General features: G+C 35.2%; 1 protein-coding gene across 1 annotated transcript; it reads right to left on the bottom strand.

Annotated features, from left to right (window-relative positions):
* Positions 1 to 6,175: 6,175 nt before the first annotated feature.
* LOC139840968 (uncharacterized) lies at positions 6,176 to 7,021 on the bottom strand. Its single transcript, XM_071831209.1, has one exon. The coding sequence runs from the start codon at positions 7,019 to 7,021 to the stop codon at positions 6,176 to 6,178; it is 846 nt and encodes a 281-aa protein (XP_071687310.1).
* Positions 7,022 to 18,357: the final 11,336 nt, after the last annotated feature.

Genomic DNA, 18,357 nt, shown 5'->3' with positions numbered 1-18,357 from the left:
GCCATTTTTGGGTTTTGGGGCCAAAATCACGATTTCTGCTTGTTTTGGTTCATCCAAAGATACAATAATACCATAAAACACATATAGAAGCTATTTTTAATCACAAACAAGGATAATAAAAGCTTAACATCAAAAATCAAGCATCCAAAAACTTACTTTACAAAAAGCCACTCTCAACCCAATTTAATTCACCAAACTTTGAGATATTTACCTGGTTTTGATCCTTGAAAACACTTGAATCTGATGCACGAAATCACAAGCTTTTATTTACACTTTTTTAATTTTAGGATTTAGAGAGCAGAGGTGTGTATGGGGTTTATGACTTTCCAAAAATGATAAGTTAAGGAACATACAGAGAGTATATCTTAATTTGGGTTTCTTCATTGTGAGGAAACCTATTCCCCATTTCACACAGGTATTTACAAGTTATCTGAAACACAATGTACCTTATTAAGCGGCCCTAACGAGGTTAAATTTACAAAAAAAATAAAATTGTTCCGTAACCCTTGTCACAAAACGAATTCAACTAGCGACTTAAATATTTAAAATCGCACAATTATTAACACATAAGGGTAAATGGGTTAATACCACTAGGCCCAAGTCGAGGTTGTTACATAACGCTAATAATGTTGAAGTTAATTTAAACAAGAAACTAGAATTTGACCGCGTTCGCGAGAATCACTTTGATGTGTTGGTTTGCAATTAGGATTCTTAATTTTGTTTGCAATCTGACTAGTTTAACACTACAAATATAATCTTATGTAACCTGTAATTGTGTGCACGAAAATTATAATAAAAAATCTATGGTTTGCCCTCATGGATTAAACCATTCTATGTGTTTTGGAGTTGGGATATAACCACATTAAATCATTGTGTCGTTTTATGCATTTATTTATCGCTCATATTCTTTATCTAGTTCATTTATAGTTTATGGGTAAGTTATTGGAGTAAATCACTTGTCTTGTTGGGTCCTACAAATCATTACAAGTGGTATCAGAGCTCTAGTCTACGAAATCGGGCATGGTGGAGAATTACAAGTTTTTTCAATATGTTAATGATCATGTTTTTCATCAATGTTATCAAACGACTGGTCTAGGGATTTGTTTGCAACATGTATCATGATCAAGGGATTTTGTTTAGTTTGCTCGCGATGAACTCAAGGAGGACGGGCTTTATACTCATGATTTGATCAATCATGATAGGTCATATTCCGATTTAGTGGTAACGTAACCCGGCCAAGTTGCGTTATGACGATGGTTTTTTCGCGACGGAAAAGAAGTTGGTGATCAGATCGATTGGTTTGTTATAAGAGAGATTTTTGGGAGATTCGATTTTTAGATCAGAGTTCTCGTTCCACGCTATCCCATGCGAAGGATCAATTGAGCTATCAAACTTCGGAGGTTTAGGAGCTGTTGTAGGAGACATTTCGTAACACTTTCGTTAACCATTAGATTGTCGTGAAATTTTTACTATAGGTTGCTAGATACGTAGGTCTAAATCATATCAAAATTTGGTAGCGATCGGACCGTTAAGTTTAAAGTTATGTTTTTTCGAAGTTGGCAGTCGTCATAGAAAACCTTTCGGGGTTTGCTTGTTTTTAGCTTTGAGAGAATCTCATTGTGAGTTCGTCTACCATTGGATCGATTAGATTATTTTACTTGTGATAACATATGCACAGGTCTAGGTGTTGTAAAAAGATGGTTATGATTAGAATGTTGGATATTGATATACGAATTTTAGATTTTGGGCAATTGCAAGATGAATTTTTCGGATTTAATGACACAAGTGTGAGACAGTTTTGTCTCGTGAAACTTTAAGCGATACAGGTTGTGTTTTCGAGGATGTTTATTTGTTACAGGAGCTCAATAGGGTCGTTTAACTCATATTTGGACGGTGTTGTAATGAACGTGGTGAATCCGGTTGAAAGTCGATAGTGGGAGTTTTCGTGGAAGGTGGATGCTTGCGTGCTTTGAAATGGTTTGACCAAAGAACTGGTCGGATATTTCAATATGCTTGGAATATGCAAGTGAACTTGAGCTTTCTAGGATTGTTGCCATGAAGGAAAATCAAAGATAGAGGAAAATTCCGTATGAGTGATCGTCGACATGTGGATTTACGATTTGACGTGTCTAGAGCGGTCGGTGAGATGTTGTTATCTCATGAAAGAATCCTATAATTGAAGTTTAGCACACCTCAACGGTGGTGAAAGAAACTGTAACACCGTACTTTTTACATACACATTTTTTTAAAAACACTCACATCGAATGTGTAACACCGTACTTTTAATATACACACACATTTTTTTTAAAGACACTCACCGCGAAAGACTTATTAATTTACATATCATATATTAGTACATACTATATGATTACACAAAATCACAGGTGTTACGTTATTAATACAAACCATTTGACCATATTGTTTATTACAAAACATCAGAGTTATTAACTGTGTCAAACATCTTCACTTGCCTTGCAAAATCCACCAAAAGCTGCTAATCTATACCTGCAGGGCAAAACACTGTGGGGGAATTAGCATAACGCTAAGTGAATGGCAATATCTAGGTGGACATCACTATAAGCATCAAGCACAGCTTAAAGGCATTGGTCACTAATCACTTAAAGCCATACACAAGAGGACCGACAACCCATAGCTGATCAAGCTAGAATATACCGATAGCCCACACTACCGAGTCACTGGTATAGTCTTCCAGACGTGACGCACTCGTCATTCATACTATACCACTAATCAGTAACACTTGGACCCAATAATATCACCTTAAATAAACAAGGTAAACAGCATTGACCTCTTACATCGGAATTACACCCATCGACGTTCACTGGTGCGCACATAATCACATAAAGTCACGATACTGGTTACAGACTCATTACACAGTCTAATTATAAGCATGGCATGGATCACTATACTTGTCTCTATATAATCACATCCATAAAGATAATCCCACTCACCTAGAAGCACAAGTACTCAGTTGTCTTATATCACTGAGCCTTCACCTTTCCATTTATTACCTGAGAATATCAGTTCTCTATTTAGTACACTTTTCAATCAAATTAATCATTAGCATAAATATCATAGCAAGATAGTAAATGGGTCAGAATTGCACTTGACCCAAACATACAAACATTGTCACTCGCACGGATGAGGTCTCACTCGTGTGACTGACCTATCACTTATACTAGTGATTATCAAACCTATTCACACGTTTTAGTGTCTCACTCGTATGAATGGACGCTTCACTCGCACGAGTGAGTGCCTCAGACGCACGGTTGAGCAAGTACATCAGCACAACTGAAATTCGAGCTTTTTACACCCAACCTAAAGTTTGATTTAATGTTTTAAAACTTTATCATTGGAAACTAGACCTCAAGACGATTCCAACGATATTTTATTTGTCAAAAACGGAGTTACGGTTTAAAAGTTACAACCTTTTCAATTTTACCAAAGCTGACCACTACTCAACCACGTGGTTGAGCCCTCAACCGTACGGTTGAGCCCTCAACCGCGTGGTTGAGCCCTCAAAAGTGTGCTCAACTGCGTGGTTGAGCTGTCAAAAGTGTGGATGCTAAAGAACAGCATCAGCTCGCTGTTTTTGAGTTTTTTACACTTAAAACTCGATTTCTGCTTGTTTTGATCAATCAAATAACCCAAGAACACTCTATAACACATATATAATTTATTTCTAACCACAAATAAGCATAATAATCACATTCAAAGCAAGAATTGATCATAAAAAGCTTACTTTTTCAAACCCACTTAAAACTCATTTCAATTCTTCAAAATTGAAGATACTTACCTTGTTTTGATTCTGAAATCACAAAGGATTAGATACACAAGGTTTCAATCTTCAATTTGAACTTGTTAATTTTATGGATTTAAAGAGAAATATGGTGTTTAGGGTTTTAGACTTACCAAGAATGGTAAGTTAGAGAACGTACAGGTATATATCTAAATTGGGTTTCTTCATTGTGAGGAAACCCTACTCCGTGTAACACACAGGTATATTTACCAGTTATCTGAAACCCAAAATCTTTAATAACTTATTCATTCTAAGTCCAATTAACAAAAGGAAATATGTTCTGTGACCCTTGTCACAAAACGCACATTATTCCATACACAATAATTATAAACACATAATTATTAAAATTATTATTTTAGCACAGAAGGGTAAATAGGTCATTACCACCAGGCCCAAAGCTAGGATGATAAGCTGTACTAAGGTTGACACGAGTATTCAAATTTTCTTGTAGACTATTCTAGAAACTATACACAAATCGGGAATCTCTATCTAACACAATATACAACGGTATACCATGTCGTGATACTATTTCATTTAGGTACAACTGAGCTAATTTGGTCAACGAAGCTGTTTTACTAGTAGCTAGAAAATGCGCACTTTTGGTTAAATGGTCCACTGTTACCCAAATCATGTCATTTCCTTTCTGGGTTCTGGGTATTTTTGTCACAAAATCCATAGTGATATGTTCCCATTTCTACTCTGGAATCACTAATTAACGAAAAGACCCATACGGTTTCTGGTGTTCTGCTTTCACTTGGGCGCAAATATGACACTTTTCCACGTATTGCTCGATGTCTGCTTTCATAGTTGGCCACCAATATAACACTTTCAGATCGTGGTACATTTTTGTACTACTGGGATGCATGGATAGCTTGATTTATGTGCTTCATTAAGATTAAATCCCTCAGTCCTCCAAGTAACGGCACCCAAACTCGTTCACGATAAGTCTTTAATCCTCTAGAATCATTCATCAATTCTTCTTTTATTTTCACCATTAAATCAGATTTCAAATGTTCATCTTGTAATGCTTCGAGTTGAGCTATCTTTAGTCGATCCGCTAAATCAGAGACAATCTCAATTCGCATAAACTTTACACTGTCAGCGGATTTCTTACGACTTAAAGCATCAGCCACGACGTTTGCCTTGTCAGGATGATATCTGATCTCACAATCGTAATCCTTAAATAATTGTTGCCACCGTCTCTGACGCATGTTCATCTCTTTCTGCGAAAAGATATACTGTAAACTTTTATGATCGGTGCAGATAACACAGTGCGTACTATAAAGATAATGTCTCCACAACTTTAACACAAACACTACTGCAGCCATTTCTAAGTCGTGTGCTGGGTAATTCTTTTCACTTGGTTTTAACTGTCGAGACGCATGCGCAATTACATGATCTCTTTGCATTAATACACAGCCCAAACCGGAAAAAGACGCATCGCAATACACAATGAATTCATCTAATCCTTTAGGTAAGGCTAACACTGTTGTTTTACACAACAAACTTTTCAAGGTCTGAAACGCAGTTTCTTGTTCATTACCCCACTGAAAAGACACATCCTTTCTAGTTAACTTTGTCAAAGAACTTGTAATCTTTGAAAAATATTAAATAAACTGTCGGTAGTAACCGGACAATCCTAGAAAACTCTTGATTTCTGTCGGATTCTTTGGCGAATTCCAATTCATCACAGCTTAAATTTTAGATGGATCCACTTTTATACCTTCCGCACAGATAATATGACCTAAAAATTGAACTTCATGTAACCAGAACTCACACTTGGAAAACTTTGCATACAATTGTTCACGTTTCAAAAGTTCTAACACTTGTCTTAAATGCTCAGCATGCTCGGATTCAGTTTTGGAGTACACTAAGATGTCATCAATGAACACGATAACAAACTTATCCAAAAACGGTTTACACACCCTATTCATGAGATCCATGAAAATTGCTGGAGCGTTGGTTAACCCAAACGGCATCACTAAGAACTCATAATGACCATAACGAGCACGAAATGCAGTCTTAGAAATGTCAGATTCAACAACACGAACATGATGATATCCCGAACGTATATCTATCTTCGAAAAGAACGAAGCTCCTTGAAGCTGATCAAATAAGTCATTTATTCTAGGAAGCAGATACTTATTCTTCACTGTTCTTTTATTTAGTTCACGATAATCTATACACATTCGAGCATACCATCTTTCTTTTTCACGAATAACACTGGTGCACCCCACGGCGAAGAATTCAGACGAATGAACCCGCGGTCCAACAGTTCTTGAATTTGGGACATCATTTCACGAATTTCTGAAGGAGCTATTCTATACGAAGCTTTAGCAACTGGCATAGCTCCTGGCACTAACTCGATCTTATATTATATTCAACTTCCCTGATCGACGGTAAGCCTGGCAATTCATCTAGGAACACTTCTGGATATTCAGACCCCACGGGAATATCGAACACCACCTTCTTTTCCTTCTTCACATCGATCACATAGGCTAAGAAAGAATCACAGCCCTTGGCCAAAGATTTCTTAGCTTTCATCACTGACAATAGTGGACAACGAAACCCGCCACGATCACCACGAGCCACTACCCATTTTCCAGCGGCCACCGGGAAATAGATAACTTTCCTATCGCACTTAATATCGGCCTTATGGTCACTAAGCCAAATTATGCCTAACACTACATCAAATCTTGGTATAGGCATCACTAAACAAGTCACAGGGAAAAAACTACCCTCTATGTCAATAGTAATTCCAGACACACAATTTGGGACTAGAACTGTTCTACCGTCAACCACTTCGACACTTAAGGGTTCATTTAATACACTAACAGGCACATTTAACTTAGCACAAAATGTAGTTGACACAAACGAGCGATTTGATCCACAGTCAAATAGTACACGAGCCGGCACAGAATTTACTAAGAACATACCGGTGATTACATCATCAGTATCAGTGGCAGTGTCTACTAACATCTGAAAGGCTCTAGCTTCAGGTGGTGGAGGATTCTTGCGCTTCTGCCCCACAAAGGAAGCAGATGATCCCCCAGCTGACATAGCACGTACCCCTGACCCGGACCCTGCCCTGGAATAACTCTTTCTTGCAGCTCGACACTCTACAGATCTGTGACCCTCTTTATGGCAGTTCCAACACATATTACTCTTAAATGAACAATCTTGAGGCTCAGTTCCAACACACATTACTCGTGAATGTTGAACACTGCCTACTGTGTGAAGACTTACACGCTCTACACCATGTCTTCTGACTACTTGAATCTGATCCACCCTGGCTAGATTGTCCTTTAGGCTTAAATCAACTTGATTTCTTTGATTGCTGGCTAGACTGACTTGCTGCTGGTTTCACTTGTGACACACTTTCAGTTTTCACACTCCTGACCGCCTTAATGTCACTTTCAGTTACCTTTACAAACATATGCGCTTGTGACAAAGTAGTAGAAAGTCTTGCAATTGTGCGATACTCAGGTCGTAAAATTTCTACAAACCGTTGCACTCTGGACTGTTCATCAGGTGTCCACTAGTGCACGAACCTTAACTTGTCCATAAACTGCTCAAACACTTCATTGATTGTCATGTCTTCAGTCATCGTCATTTGCATGAACTCTTGCTTCAATCGATTGATATCAAATGCAGTGTAGTACTCCTCCTGGACCTTGAAGCACATTGTTCCCAAGTAACCTGATTAAGTTGCTCTTCGGACAACGGAGCAGTAATTGTATCCACCAAACCATAGCTCGATTCTTTAACAGTCGGCTGGCATAAGTTATCTGCAATTCTGATTCACATTGACAGGCTTTCAGTGCCCATCCAACTTCCCTTAGCCAAATCATTGTCACAATCAGATCACGATGACCCAAATACTCAGAGTGCTTGCAGTCCATAAACTGCTTAAACGTACACTTTTTCTTCTCCTTCACCACTTGCTGATACATAGGAGTTTGAAATGGATTCGTTGCCGCATACTGATATTGAAAAGAGTACTGGTATTGTTGGGAAGATTGATATGGCATTTGAGGTATAACTTGAGGTTGAGACTGGGATGGTTGGGAAGCACTACCCGATGGACCAGATGTATACTGAGTACCAGTAAACCCTGGAGGTATCGGTGGATCACTAGCTTCAGACACCACGGTTGAATGCCTGATTTGGGCTTCTAATTCCTTCACTTTTTCTCGAGAATCCTGTAACTGACCTTCTAACTGTTGAACATAATCATCTGGATCACTTTCTGGACTATGTTCCACTGATGGCGCTCTAAATATTTCGGGTCCGGGAGTTACAGGGGCATCGTTATTTCTGGTCTGGTCAGCCATACCTGTCTGCAAACACATCATCGCACAAAAGCTTAGTTGATAACCTGTTAGCACCTATCACTAAGCACAATCACCTAGGCACATATCTCTACATTCATTTATCCTCACTCGGATGTTTGACACGACACATTCATAAGTTTAGGAGCAAGTCACTTACACAGTGCACATACTGCCAAACCTATGCTCTGATACTAACTTGTAACACCATACTTTTAATATACACATACATTTTTTTTAAAGACACTCACCGCGAAAGACTTATTAATTTACATATCATATATTAGTACATACTATATGATTACACAAAATCACAGGTGTTACGTTATTAATACAAACCATTTGACCATATTTTTTATTACAAAACATCAGAGTTATTTACTGTGTCATACATCTTCACTTGCCTTGCAAAATCCACCAAAAGCTGCTAATCTATACCTGCAGGGCAAAACACTGTGGGGGAATTAGCATAACGCTAAGTGAATGGCAATATCTAGGTGGACATCACTATAAGCATCAAACACAGCTTAAAGGCATTGGTCACTAATCACTTAAAGCCATACACAAGAGGACCGGCAACCCATAGCTGATCAAGCTAGAATATACCGATAGCCCACACTACTGAGTCACTGGTATAGTCTTCCAGACGTGACGCACTCGTCATCCATACTATACCACTAATCAGTAACACTTGAACCCAATAATATCACCTTAAATAAACAAGGTAAACTGCATTGACCTCTTACGTCGAAATTACACCCATCGACGTTCACTTGTGCGCACATAATCACATAAAGTCACGATACTGGATACAGACTCATTACACAGTCTAATTATAATCATGGCATTGATCACTATACTGGTCACTATATAATCACATCCATAAAGATAATCTCACTCACCTGGAAGCACAAGTACTCAGTTGTCTTATATCACCGAGCTTTCACCTTTCTGTTTATCACCTGAGAATATCAGTTCTCTAGTTAGTACACTTTTCAATCAAATTACTCATTAGCATAAATATCACAGCAATACAGTAAATGGGTCAGAATTGCACTTGACCCAAACATACAAACACTGTCACGCGCACGGATGAGGTCTCATTCGTGCGACTGACTATGCTCACTCACACGGGTGAGTATCCTCACTCGCACGACTGACCTATCACTTATACTAGTGATTATCAAACCTACTCACACGGTTTAGTATCTCACTCGTGCGAATGGACGCTTCACTCGCACGAGTGAGTGCCTCAGACGCACGGTTTAGTATCTAAATTTGATTTAATCTTTTAAAATCTTATCAATGGAAACTAGACCTCAAGACGATCCCAACGATAGTTTATTTGTCAAAAACGGAGTTAAGGTTTGAAAGTTACAGCCCTTTCAATTTTACCAAAAGCTGACCACTGCTCAACCGTACGGTTGAGACCTCAACCGCGTGGTTAAGCCCTCAAAAATGTGCTCAACCGCGTGGTTGAGCTGTCAAAAGTGTGGATGCTGATGAACAGCATCAGCTCGCTATTTTTGAGTTTTTTACACTAAAAACTCGATTTTTGCTTGTTTTGATCAATCAAATAACCCAAGAACACTATATAACACATATATAATATATTTCTAACCACAAACAAGCATAATAAACACATTCAAAGCAATAATTGATCATAAAAAGCTTACTTTTTCAAAACCACTTAAAACCCATTTCAATTCATCAAAATTGAAGATACTTACCTTGTTTTGATTCTGAAATCACAAAGGATTAGATGCACAAGGTTTCAATCTTCAATTTGAACTTGTTAATTTTATGGATTTAAAGAGCAATATGGTGTTTAGGGTTTTAGACTTACCAAGAATGGTAAGTTAAAGAACGTACAGGTATATATCTAAATTGAGTTTCTTCATTGTGAGGAAACCCTACTCCGTGTAACACACGGGTATTTACCAGTTATCTGAAACCCAAAATCTTTAATAACTTATTCATTCTAAGTCCAATTCATAAAAGGAAATATGTTCTGTGACCCTTGTCACAAAACGCACATTATCCCATACACAATAATTATAAAACACGTAATTATTAAAATCATTATTTTAGCACAGAAGGGTAAATAGGTCATTACCACTAGGCTCAAAGCTAGGATGTTACAGGAATACTTATTAATTTACATATCATATATTATATACAGAAATATATGATTACACAAACCACTGGTGTTACGTTATTACTACAAACCATTCAAATATATTGTTATTTACAAAAACATCATAATGACATTGTGTCAAACATCTGCAGCTGCCCGACAAAACCCACCAAAAGCTGTTAATACACACCTGCAGGACAAAACATTGTGGGGGAATTAGCATAACGCTAAGTGAATAGAAATATCTAGGTGGACATTACTACAAGAATCAAGCACAGCTTAAAGGCACTGGTCACTATATCACTTAAAGCCATAAACAAGAGGACCGGCAACCCTTAGCTGATCAAGCTAGAATCCACCGATAGCCCCCATTAATGAATCACTGGTATAGTCTTCCAGACGTGACACACTCGTCATTCATACTATACCACCAATCACTAACGTTTGGACCCAATACTATTACCCCAAATATAAGTTAAAGCATTGACCTCTTACGTCAGGACCATCGACGTTACGTTGGAATTCACCCTCGACGTTAGCACTGGGTGCACACATAATCACATATAGTCACTGCACTGATCACAGACTCCTAAACAGTCTAGTCATAAGCATGGCACAGATCACTATACTTGTCACTATATAATCACATCCATAAAGATAGTCTCACTCACCTGAAAGCAAAATTACGCAGTTGTCTTATATCACTGAGCCTTCACCTTTCCGTTTGTCACCTGAGAATATCATTTCTCTAGTTAGTACACTTTTCAATCAAATTACACATTAGAATAAATAACACAGCAATACAGTAAATGGGTCAGAATCGCACTTGGCCCAAACCTACAAACACTGTCACTCGCACGGATGAGGTCTCACGCGTGCGGTTAACTAGCTCACTTGTATGGGTGAGTATCCTCACTCACACGACTGACATATCACTTTTACTAGTGATTATAAAAATCACTCACACGGTTTAGTGTCTCACTCGCACGAATGAACACTTCACTCGTACGAGTGAGTGCCTCAAACACACGGTTGAGCAAGAACAACATCAGACCTGCGATTAGAGCTTTTTACACCCAACCCAAAGTTTTATTTAGTGATTTAAAACCTTGTCATTGGAAAGTAGACCTCAATACAATTCCAGCAATAGTTTATTTGTCAAAATCGGTGTTACGGTTTGAAAGTTATTCCCTTTTCAATTTTACCAAAAGCTGACCACTGCTCAACCGCGTGGTTGAGCCCTCACCCATACGGTTGAGCCCTCAACCGCGAGGTTGATCCCTCAAAAGTGTGCTCAATTGCGTGGTTGAGCTGTCACTCGTGTGGATGCTGAAGAACAGCATCAGCTCGCTGTTTTTGAATTTTTTACACCTAAAACTCGATTTTTGCTTGTTTTGATCCTTGAAATCACTATAATCAGATGCACGAAATCACAAGCTTTGAAATACACTTTTTGATTTTAGGATTTAAAGAGCAAAAGTGTGTTTAGGGTTTAGGTTATTGTTAAAATTAGCAAGTAATGAATGAGTAGTAGCATATATTCAAATTGGGTTTCTTCATTGTGAGGAAATCCTACTCCGTACACAGGTATTTACTAATTATCTGAAACCCAAAATCTTTAATGACGTATTCATTCTAAGTCCAATTCATAAAAGGAAATATGTTCTGTGACCCTTGTCACAAAACGCACAATATCCCATACACAATAATTATAAAACACATAATTATTAAAATCACTATAATAACACAGAAGGGTAAATAGGTCATTACCACTAGCCCAAAGCTAGGTTGTTACAGAAACAGAGATGACCCAAACTAGTAACCAAGAGACTAGATTATTGCTCAGCAGTGCTTTTTGGTATCGAAAGACTTCATTCAATTGTAGGATAGCAATGGGAATGCGGCATGATTTGGGTGTTTCATTCGGCGGTATCAAAGGGAGCTGTTAATCGGCTAATCTTGAGTTGTTGTGGGTTGTATAAACATAATTGAAGGGTTGACGAAGATTGAGTTTGTTTAAAGTCTCTTTCGAGTGAGAGATTGTTGGAGTGCGAAGTTGATTTGAACAATGAAATGAAATTTAATCGCGATCGCGACAACCAGTCTGACGAGTTGGTTCGCAATTAGGACTCCTAATCATGTTTGGATTCTAACTAGTTTAGCAGTATAAATATAACTTTATGTAACCTATAATTATATGCATAAAAATTGTAAGAAAATATTTCTGGTTTGCGTACGTGGAGTAAACCAATCTTTGTGTTTTGTAGTTGAGGTATAACTACGTTAAATTCTTGTGTCATTTTATGCATTTATTTATTTATTTATTGTTCATATGTTTTAGATAGTTCGCTTATCATTTAGAGGTGAATGATTGTGACACCCCGTACAAAATCAACGTGTACGGATCATCAACAACAGGTCCATTACACGGTACAATACTACATGCTGTTTTAAAACAAGTTTTGCATTCATGAAAAGGTGACGTCTTTACCAACGTCAAATGTTTTACAAAGATATCGTGCTTCTACGAATAGAAAGCATTAACATAAGTACATGACACAAAGGTCATCACAAAACCATTGTTCAAATGTAACATAAGTTGTGAATGCAAAGTAAAAGTTCCATGATTGAGACATCTCTAAGTAATGCAGCGGAAGTCTAACACAGCGAGTCTGTAATAGCAAGTCTATAACACCAAGACTATAACAGCAAGTCTAACAGCGGAAGCAACAACATCAAAGCACCTGAGAAATACATACTTTAAAATGTCAACAAGAATGTTGGTGAGCTATAGTTTGTGTGTAATAGGTAATGTAATGTAGACCACGAGATTTCAGTTCTTTAACCAGCGTTTCAAATCGGTATTTCAAATCAGTATGATAAAGTATATGCTTATCCGTGGGCACCCGGTAACTAACTTAACGTAATATTACCCCCTAAAAGTACACTTTGCGAGTGCGTCTGTTTACGAAGTATTAAACACCCGTTGAATGTTAGCGCGACTAGCCCGAGTGGGGATGTCAAACCCTATGGATCCATATCTAAGATTCGTCTTCACCGGTTCATAAACCAATGACTAAACGTTACCGAGCGAAGGGGAATCTTTGTGCCGTTATGTCACCCACACATATATAAAGTTTATGTACTCGTGTCTAGTATATAAAACATAAAAAGCACATGTATTCTCAATCCCAAAAATAGTAAAGTAAAAAGGGAAGCTATAACTCACAGTGTAATGTGCGGTAAAATCGATACGAAAATGTAAGCAAGTAGTAAGTTGGTCCAAGCAAGTAAGTTGGTCGATCCAAAAGGTCCTCAACCTAAGTCAATAGTTACTAAGTCAGTATATTGTCCCCAAAAGTTTTAAAGTAAATAAGTTAAGTCATAAGTATCATCATCATCATCATCATTCGTAAAAGATAAAGTAAGTTTTCAACAAGAATAGAGATTGAAACAAAAGACTGACTTCGGATAGCTGTTACGACCTCTATACAAACTGAAAAGACGCGTGGTCAGTGGCCAAGGCTCCGTATGTGAGTCCTCGTACCACTGTCCAATTTTCAGATCCTAACTCGATGTCGTTTGACCGTGGCGACGGTTCAAGCGCGAGTAGGTCAGAATTTTCAGCACGTCGTTACAAAGGCGTAGTGATTTTCAGAAGGCTATAAATCCTAAACCGTATATCGGATTTAGGCGAGTCTTAAACGAAAAGTCATATACTCGAACCGAACTATCTGAAAATCAATTTTCCAGAAGTCCCAGGTGTGACGCCCACCAAAATCGTCATTGATGCGGTACGTCAACATCTGGTCCCATTGCGAGGTATTGACATCTATATGATGCTTAGTGATGATTTTGACTACAGAGTCTTTCCAATTATCCATAAATGACTCGTTGTAATGTTGATTTCAATTAGAAAATTCACAGTGGAAGCATAATATATAAGTACCTGAGAATAAAATAAACATGCTAAAAAGTGTCAACCAAAAGGTTGGTGAGTTCATAAGTTTATCATAAACCATGATTTCAGTATATATATAGTAGATCACAAGATTTCAGTTTCAATAAATAAATATGTACACCGCAGTGTATAAAATTATTCCATGTTGTGAGCACCCTGTAACTAGCCTTAACAAAGTTTTTACCCCATGAGTTATAATAATAGGTACACCGAATCAAGTGCATGTTTGTTAACCTCGAAGTACTAAACACCCATTATTCTAAGCCAATATAAATCCTTGACTAGTACGACATACTGGGTGGGGGTGTTAAACCCGATAGATCTATCTTTAGGATTCGCGCCATCAGTACAAAGACCAATGTTTAAAGTTACCAAGCTAGGGGATTTTTGATTCAAACCCACGTAGAACGAAGTTTTGTACTTGTGTCTATTTTGTCAAACAGTTATAAAATAGTGCATGTATTTTCAGTCAAAAAAATATAGATAAAAAGGGAGCAAATGAACTCACGATACTGTATTTCGTAGTAATTACGCATATGATGGCACTGAACAAGTGCAGAGTTGACTTCGAATTCACGAACCTATATCAAGTATATATATTAACACATATACTCGTAATCGAATAAGTTTATATATTATTTCAATTGTATTATATTTCTATATATATACTTTTATATATATATTCTATATATAAGTATTTATTTAATAAAATAATATTAATAATGATAATGAATAAAGAATTGTATTATTTTGTAATAATAATAATACGGAGTAATATTATTCATAATGATAATGATACTAGTAATAAAAATATTAATAATAACTATAATATTAGTAATAATAATAATATCAATAATTAATAATACTAATAATAATAATATTAGTAATGATAATACTAATAAGCTTTAAATGATAATACTTGTAATAATAATGATAGTAGTAGTAATAATAATAATAATAATAATAATAATAATAATAATAATAATAATAATAATAATAATAATAATAATAATAATAATAATAATAGTAGAAATGAAAACTACCTTAGAAAGCCCTTTATAAAAAAATGCCCCAAGCCGAGCTCGAACCCGTGACCTATCGTTCAACACACAACACCCTAAACCATGGAACCATTTCTATTTATCTGTTTATATCTCTCCCCAAATATATATATATATATATATATATATATATATATATATATATATCCCGTATAAATTTCTGTTTCCCTATTTCTTCTTCGAAAAATTAAATCGACAGAACCAAAAAAAAAAAACATTTTAATCTTAATAAAAATCGATTTTAATATTCAATATCCAACATAGAAACCAATTATTTGAGATTAATTAACAAAAAAAAAAAAAATTAAGAGTGCTGCTACTGTCGCTACACTTTAAGAAAAAAAGAATGATTTTTGAATTTGATCACGTAATGGACTATGATTGTAACATGAAATAGTTTGTAAATCATTCATAGAAACTATTGGAATCATCAATTTGACTTAAAACATAAGAACGAATTCGAATTCCTCTATGAACACTTAGTTTGACTTTTTGAATTTGAAAGTTTGACTCTAAAATTCACACTCGTTTTAAAGAATTGAAAGCTGAGATTTTACAGATAGTTTGCATATGGAATTCGTAACAAGACTACATTTATAGATTTTTAAAATTGATTGGATTCAAGGTTTTTTGTAAAAAAAGTCAAGAACAGGGTACGAGCTTCCTTTTTTTTAATTTCTGTTTTAAATTCCCAATCAGTAGCATAGTTGATAAAAACCAAATTTGAAACCAGTAGGAGAATAAAGAATGTATCACGATTTGGAAGAAAAATAAAAAAAATCTTCACGACCTAACTCACAAATACAGTCTGTTTCCTTTTTTTTTAAATTTTAATAATAAATTAATAATAATAATATTAATAATAAATATTAATCATAATAATTATAATGATAAAAATAATAATTAATATCAAGTTTAATAATAATATGTTAATATTAATAATAATAATAAAAATAATATTTTTAAATGTTAAATTATCATTATTAATAATGATAACTATATAATGTTAATAATAATATTAATAATAATAATATAAATGAAAATATTAATAAGTTATTTTATAATGGTAATATTAATAATAATGATATTTCATTATATTAATATTAATGTTAAGTATTAATCTTATCACTTTTAATAAAAGTGATAATACTAATAATATTAATGTTATTAATAATTATTAATAATAATAACATTAGTAATAGTTGTAATAATAATAATACTTGTAAATGATAATGATGAGTGATAATAATAATAATATTAATATAAAAAATTAATATTAATACATAATTATTTACAAATAATGGTTCGTGAATCGTCGGAATTAGTCGAGGTTAAATGAAATCATGTAAAGATTTTAAATTTTTGTCGAAAATTTTCGGGTTGTCACAGTATCCCCCTGTTAATAGAAATTTCGTCCCGAAATTTAGTTGTTTCCATCAGTCGACGTTGTTTGTAAATAGGTGAGGATATTTTCGTTTTATTTGGTCTTTACGTTCCCAGGTATGCTCGGCCTTTCGTGAATTCCAACGGATAGAATATTGTTCTGTTTCATGCGTTTAAATCATACGAACTATAATTTCTACAGGTTCTTCTATGTAGTTTATTTTATTATTAATGCGGAGGTCATTCAAGGGAATAACACGAGTGTCATTGATTAGGTTTCCTCCAAAGAGATGATGACGCTATACAAGCATTTCAGTACATATGAAATGTGTTATGAATAATATTGAGTTCATTTAAACCTTGAGCATTTATGTTGCAATATTAGGGCAGACAAATCCGAGAGGAGTTCGTGAAAATCACAGTAATGAAATTTGATAGATATCGTCATTGTTTACAACAAGAATATTTTAATGATGAATATGAGATGAAAAATAGAGTTCTATCACCATTAAATAATATGGATAAAATGATTCGATTATAGAAAGAGTATAAACGAAGCTATCATAAAATATTGAAATGAGGAAATATATGTTTGCTTTAACTTTTGACATAGTTATAGTTGTTTTCCATATTTCAAGGGATTTAAAGAAAATCTTCATAATCTATAAGATTTGATTCTCCGGTAATTACGAAAATTGGGATTTTCTTTGATTAAATGCGGTGAATTGCCTCAATTGTTGTGTCTGGAATTTCGCTATAAATTAGCTTCTTCCGTTTTGTTATCTTCACCACTTCTATATTTTCTTCCTCAATTCATAATTCCAAAAGATTTGTTAATATGCTCAATCCAGTTCTGATTCTTGATATGTTTCTAACTATTGCAACAATCATCCTTCTTTTTCAACTCCCACCGGAGGAATCTGTTTACTTCTATTTTGCTCTTGGGGCGGTGATTTTTATAATCCTTCCTTGTATCTGTCTTTCCATAATTATCGATATCCAGGGCTAATGATTTTTCCTATTTGCTGTGATTTATACTCCTATTTATTTTTCAAAGCTTTGTGCTTTTGTTTTTCTCTTCTCGGTTTGTCTAGAATTCGTAGGTATGAAGTTTCGAATGAACATAATTAATGTTTTAAGAAAGCAATTGTAATAGCATGATCTTGATTTGTCAAATTACCAGAATTCACTGGAAAAGTTAGATTTATCAAGAAAATATGTTCTTGATTTGTTTAGAGACTAAGTAGAATGTAAGAGTCGTGTAACATGGCACATGATGACGGTATCGTCTATGAATCATCATCTTCCATTAGAGATTTAGCATGACTTACTGTAATATAACCACGTTGTCCTGACGTCATTATATTATACTAACTCATGCTTCAATTCTCAATACTTTTCAAAAATTATTCATAATTTAAACTCGAATTTTACAGAATATAGAAACTAAACAGTTTCCTTTATGATGTAATAAACATATCGCAAAGAGATAATTAATTGCGGACAAGAATCGTTATAAAGATATCTTTAGAAATATCGAGGATATTTATAATGAAAGATACGATGATATCTTAAAATTTCTAAGATCGAATGATAATGAGGAAAATTCTTCTGTAAGGATTTAGAATGCGTAGAAAAATCTTCGGTGGTTTCTATCAGAAATCGAA

The sequence above is a fragment of the Rutidosis leptorrhynchoides genome, chromosome 4, assembly GCF_046630445.1.
Source record: "Rutidosis leptorrhynchoides isolate AG116_Rl617_1_P2 chromosome 4, CSIRO_AGI_Rlap_v1, whole genome shotgun sequence".
NCBI classification, from domain to species: Eukaryota; Viridiplantae; Streptophyta; class Magnoliopsida; order Asterales; family Asteraceae; genus Rutidosis; species Rutidosis leptorrhynchoides.
The sequence above is the reverse complement of the archived record's forward strand: the minus strand, read 5'-3'. Positions and strand labels throughout refer to the sequence as shown.